The sequence below is a fragment of the Sebastes umbrosus genome, chromosome 7 (assembly GCF_015220745.1).
Source record: "Sebastes umbrosus isolate fSebUmb1 chromosome 7, fSebUmb1.pri, whole genome shotgun sequence".
In the NCBI taxonomy this organism is placed as follows: Eukaryota; Metazoa; Chordata; class Actinopteri; order Perciformes; family Sebastidae; genus Sebastes; species Sebastes umbrosus.
This window is the reverse complement of record NC_051275.1, coordinates 30,160,208-30,166,207: the sequence shown is the minus strand read 5'-3', so window position 1 is coordinate 30,166,207 and position 6,000 is coordinate 30,160,208. Positions and strand designations below refer to the sequence as shown.

Genomic DNA, 6,000 nt, shown 5'->3' with positions numbered 1-6,000 from the left:
TGTCAAACAATAAAATTAAAGGTACAGTGTGTAGGATTTGGCGGCATCTAGCGGTGTGGTTGCAGATTGCAACCAACTGAGTAACCTTTCGCTCACTCTTTCCTCTCTAAGACTGCGGTAACGTGAGCCGCCGAGTGTAAACCGTGTTAACGCCGTTTACGTCGCTCAGAGGCCATCTTCCCCATAATCACACTACTTTAGGAGCAAAGGAAGTCTGACTAGACTTCTGTGGAAACATGGCGGAGCAACATGGTGGACTCCGTGAAGAAGACCCGCTCCCTATGTAGATATGAAGGGTTCATTCTAAGCTAATGAAAACACAACGATTCTTAGTTTCAGGTGATTATACACTAGTTCTGAACATTATATTCCATTTCTGCTAATAGATCCCCCAAAATGTTACACACTGTTCCTTTAAGTGAATCCATGAAATGTACTTTACACTATTAGTAAAAAAGGAAAATCTTCATTATAAACTCCTTAAATTCATACAATCAACAAATCTCCCAACTTCCTAAAGGAGTCTGTCTCGTCTGCCTTCATAGCGTAACAAAATGAAAACCGTTGCCCCAGCAGATGACATTTGTAATCTGTCTACAGCATCAATTGTGTACCCATTTATTCACTAGAAAATAGCCGTCTACTGCCAGGACAAATATAACATCCATATACTGCAAATGTAATTTACCCGACTCACTGTTGTTATTGCATTTTTCCAGTCAATACTCTCCTGATTCGGAGGATTCTGAAAGGAAAAAGAGCGGCGCGAGCACGCTGAGGCACTTCTGAAAATGAGCTGTACAATTGATATCTTGTCAGCGTTGTATTATGTTCCTAATGATGATGACACATGACTTGTCTGGTGGTGGGGGAATAGGCGCTCAAGGTTTTTACATTTATATAAATGTACTGACTGTGTGCTGTGCTCCTGCAGCACTGTTGACAAAGTGGATAAATGATGGCAGCAGATGGGTAGTTTGAATGAAGTTTGTGGAGCTAACACGCCATCTAGTGGTGAATTAATATAAGAGACACTTATTGAAAAATGTTCAGTCATTTATACATAGCATATATACATATATATGGATTCTTCAGGTCCCATGCTTTATACCAAAATACCACCAGGAGACCATTTCTCAGCAACTGATATAAAAGTGTCTGCTCAGATGAACCTTTATTAGATTCAGTTTCTTACAGGCAAAAACAAAAAGTGGAATGTGATCACCAATTAATATAAATACAGATGTTCTGTCGTTGTAAATTAATGTAAAGAAAGAAAACTATCATCTGCCACTTTCAAAGTACCGCAGTCAATTTCTATTAAAATAAAGAAAAAAAAGACGCACATCAATATGACAAAGTAGAAATATCCCTCATCATTAAACTGCAATTAATAAACATTAAAACCCAAAAGAAATGCTCCGTGACAGATGAGTCATGTTGAGAAATGCGGCCAAAACTAGCCCAACGTGTAATTTTCATTGAAAAGATTTATTATACACAAAATATTTCCCAGGAATGGTTAATCCAGCATAGTGTTTCCAGCTTCAATATTCCCTTTTCCTGCAAGTATTTGGGGAATACTGGAATTTTACAATTCCATGGTAGTGGTGGCTGTACACATGCCGCATTTTTTGCGCCCACAAATCCATTGTTCCCAATGTAGGCGCGCTCAAACGAGAGAGCAACACGAGAGCAACACAGTTGCGCCGCGCAAGCGTTCCCGAGCACTTATTTTTCAGGGCGCGACGGCTGTGCCCCGAGATAAAACTAGTTCAACTTTTGGAACGCTGCCACAACCAATCACAGCTGGCAGATATATTTTCCTTCATCCCTAAATATCAGTCTACGGTAATTATATGTGAAGGAGAGGTTAATCATTTAAGTGCAAGGCTACCCAGAGCTTTACCTACTGACCCACGGACTATTTTACTGGCCTGACCTTTTCCGTCCAAGAACGTCGCAACAGACGTTAGGTTGAGAACTGTGAAGAGGTTTGTCCCTAAACACTGGCACTCAAGTTACCAACTGTAAAAAAGTTTGTTTTATGAATTTGCTTGAAAGGTCAACCAAACTGACACGGAGAAATCGAGTGTGAAGCTACTGTGAGGGATTTACGGTGCTGGAAATCCATTAATGTTTATTTTGACTTTGTTTAGTTTAGTCAGTGAGGCTTCCTGCTAAATTACCACAACTTCATCATCATCGTCGTCATCGCAGCACGCAAGTTTTGGGTGCTTAGTAACAGCGGTCGCGACGGTATTGCAACTTCCCAAACACATTGGAAAGAAAAAAAAGCGGCATGGCTGACGTTTTCCACGCGTTTTGAAACGCGGCATGTGTACGGCCCCTTGTGGAATGTAGGAATAAAGTGGCTAAGTGCCAAACGACTTCCCTTGAATCACTTATCTCTTACAGATACGCTTCAGAAAACATACAGTATTCAAAAAAACAAGTTTGTAGAAAGGTTAGAAAGTGATCTTATGATGTACAGTACTGTGTGTGTGTGTGTGTGTGTGTGTATGTGTGTGTGTGTGTGTGTGTGTGTGTGTTTGCCACTCACTTCGTGCTGAGGAATGTAAAGGACTACATTTAAAAAGGTGGAATTTTAGGACACTACGAGCAGCATAAAAGTGCACCACGTTCAAAAGTGAAAAACAACTAAAAAAAACGAGAAGTACGACCATCTGTCATCCTCACTCAGTCACCCTCCTCTCCATCTGTCAACCAGGGCGCCGGGAGCAGGCCTCCTGGTAGGAAGTAGCGTTGACAACACTGAACATGTCTCTCCTGACAAAAGACAGGAAGTTCTTCAGAGGGCAAAGGGGTTGGCTGGCGTGGCGGTTGTGTGAGCGACAGAAGGTGGTGTGAAATGTCACATCCTCGCCGTTGTACAGCACCCTGATGAACAGCTCCCCGTCTTTCGCCTTCGACTTCTCACCTTTGCCGGCTTTCTTCTTCTGTTTTCCTTGCGCGGCCGGGGGACTCTTCCACAGTTCAAAGACTACTCTCGCTGCAAAGCGTGGGAAGCGTGCCTCCTCCAGTCCCAGGGCGCTCAGCAGCGGGGCCATGGTGACGTCGTGGGCTGAGGAGAGGGTGAAGACCTCCTCGCCCCCTGCGCGAGGCTGTCGGCCTGCCTCGTTGTCTCTGGCAACACGCTCCATCTTGGTGGCAGTTCGGTTGAGGTAGGGGTACATGGCCAGGATGGCGTATTTATGGTACAGCCCCACTCTTCTCCGATCCACCTCATCATCCAGCTGCTGCCGACGAATCACAGCGAACTGTGCCATCGTCAGACATCCACCGGTGCCATCACCCATGGGAACGCATGGGAAAGAAATGCCGTGGCACAGGTGGCACAGCAGGGAGTCTATAGGGTTCGCAGCTCGGAGCTGGCGGGTGGGCAGACCCAACGTCCGCGCCATATCGGCGTAAGTCCTCTCCAGTTCGGTATCGCTCACTCTGAGCCGATACTGCCTCCGCTGCTCTTCCTCCAGGTATCGGTTCCTGGCGGGGCAGTCGCAGGCCGAGCCGCAGAACAACGTGCTCCACTGGTGCCGCACCGTCAGTTTCGTCCAATCGAAGCCCGGGAGGAAGCCGTAGAGGAAGGCCAGTCCGCTCTGGAGAGTGCGGCTCTTACCTGTGGTCTCAACCCACACTTGGCGGGGCGACCAGTCGGAGAGGAGGAGATTGTAATGCTTGTAGGCTTGGTGGAGGAGCTGCCCGTTGCGCAGGTGCTGCACCACACCTGGAAAAAATGGAAACAAGAATGAATGAATGCTTGTTAGAAAAGAGTGTCAAGATGGACAAAAGGCTCTATTGCGTGAAATAACACATTAACTTGTAGATTCATTTGTAGAATTGATCAATACAACACTGGTTGGAAAGAAATCTACAAAAACAAACTCTAAAGCAACATTTGTACATAAACTATAAACATGTAATACTGGTCTACAAAAGTTCAACTCTGGTTGATGGTGAAAAGAAAAAACTTCCGGTTCCTTGCCTACCTGTCTGCGTGAGTTCTCCCATCTCACAGGCACTGTGGCTGGGCAGACGGGGAACAGAGCCCAGTGGTGACTCCCAGTGGCCGCGAGCTCCCTGGCCCATGTGACGGATGAAGGAGTTCAGCAGGGGGTGGGAGGGCTTCCTGATGGTGGGGAGGGATGACAAACTGTGAGAGCCAGACATGATCCACGGGTGTGCATTATTTTTCCAGATAACCACACGGCTTCATCAGTGCACCAGATTTATACTCATGGCTGGAAGGCTGCTCACTTCAGCCGTTATGACTGTGGCGGTTTGTTGTAATAATAAGATCTACTCCAAGGCAGACAAACATGATGCCACTTAAAAAATATCTGTACTGTGTTGCCATGGTATAAGCAGAATAATCCACTTTAACACATACAGTTATACAAAATAATGCAACACGCACAGGCAAACATTCAGAATGAAAACTTTTAGGAATATTTTACAGAAGTAAGAATTTACATAGTCAAATCTGATCATTGATCCCCCTCTGTTTAAGCTTTATGTATCTATAAAAAACCTGTATAAACAACAAAATGATTGGCTGTGACTATCGCTTAGCTGTTGTTTCAGAATAATGGACAGCGCTGTTTGTTGTGTGTAAGTGTGTGTTGGGTGTGTGTGTGTGTGTGTGTGTGTACTGTCAGTGAAGCTCTGTCCAAAGTACTGAATCTAAGCAACAGACACAGTTTCTTTTCTTTCCTGATTGCTTTTCATGTTTGTAAATACATACTATAATAATATTAATATAATATAAATAAGTAGCCTCATGTTGTCGCCGAGATGCTGCTCCGATGGTCCCGCTAATGTGGATAATGCAACTTAGACTACATGGTGATTTATTCACATACAAAGGAGATTGATAAAATCACAGAATCAGTTTTCACAATTGTATTAACAGTATTATTCATAGGCTGATATTTATACCAACATAGGCTATACATCATGAGTTATTGAGAGAAACCAAGCAATTCTGTGTAAAATCAGATATATGAGCACCCCCATATAGCCAGAATGGAATGATCCTTTGTTTCGTAACCAAATTTCTTGCCGCTGCGACGATTTGACTGTCAAATCAGGCTCCTTAGATTGAATAGTCAACTAATCGAGGCCACTGCTACAGAAGATACAGTCACACAGTCCCACACAGACACTACAGAGCTTCCTATTAAAACCACAGCTTTTACTGTTTACTGCCTCTGAGTAACAGTCAGAGCAGCTGTCTCATCGTCCCCGTGGATTTAAAGCCAAACAAGATATTTTGAGGAACATGCAGGATGGAATGACTCACAAATACATTTTAGTCTTTCCTTAAAATACTCTCATGATCCAGAAAAGAAAAAAAAATGAAGTCACTTTTTAGCAACAAATGTAATTTTGCGTAAACACAATTAAGTTGCACACTTTTTATGAATGTCCATAATTCTTTTCTCATGTTAAGAAATAGGCCTTTTACACAGTATATAGACATTTTGACATCTCACAGCAGGAAGAGTGCAAGTGTGAGTAATGAAAATAGGGATGCACCGATACCGATACTGGATCGGGTATCTGTGACAGTGGGGTCGATCTATTCAATTTAATTCTATGTTAATATCCCTTATACATTATAGACTGGAATTTAAATCTTGTTTAAGTTTATACCAATTTGTTGGTGCATTATAAATGTTTACACTTGAATTTTGAAGATCACCAAGTTGCTAGAGTACAGTTTATTATTTTAATAATAAAAAGAACTCAAGCTTCTCAAATGTTGCTTTTGTCTCATTGAAATCACTGTAAAGTGAATATCTTAATATTTTTCACCTTGGACCTTGTGACAAAATTATGAAATATCACCGCATTTTGTAATAAACAGCTTGAACGCAATATGTGATAAATATCCCCGCATTTTGTAATAAATTATTACGTATCAATTCAACAATTATTCGAACAATCTATAAAACATTTGTTATTAGTTAGTTATTG

The 6,000-nt window shown here is 42.6% G+C and overlaps 1 protein-coding gene across 2 annotated transcripts in view; it reads right to left on the bottom strand.

Annotated features, from left to right (window-relative positions):
* Positions 1-1,132: 1,132 nt before the first annotated feature.
* The window catches only part of pxylp1 (2-phosphoxylose phosphatase 1), a 25,961-nt gene continuing 21,093 nt past the window's right edge, over positions 1,133-6,000 (bottom strand). For both annotated transcript variants that reach the window (XM_037775934.1, XM_037775933.1), the window contains 2 exons: positions 4,011-4,150; positions 1,133-3,748 (listed from right to left, as the gene is read on the bottom strand). In XM_037775934.1, the coding sequence (XP_037631862.1) occupies positions 2,724-3,748; positions 4,011-4,150 (1,165 nt within the window). In that variant the 3' untranslated portion in view covers positions 1,133-2,723. The remainder of the gene's footprint in view (positions 3,749-4,010; positions 4,151-6,000) is intronic.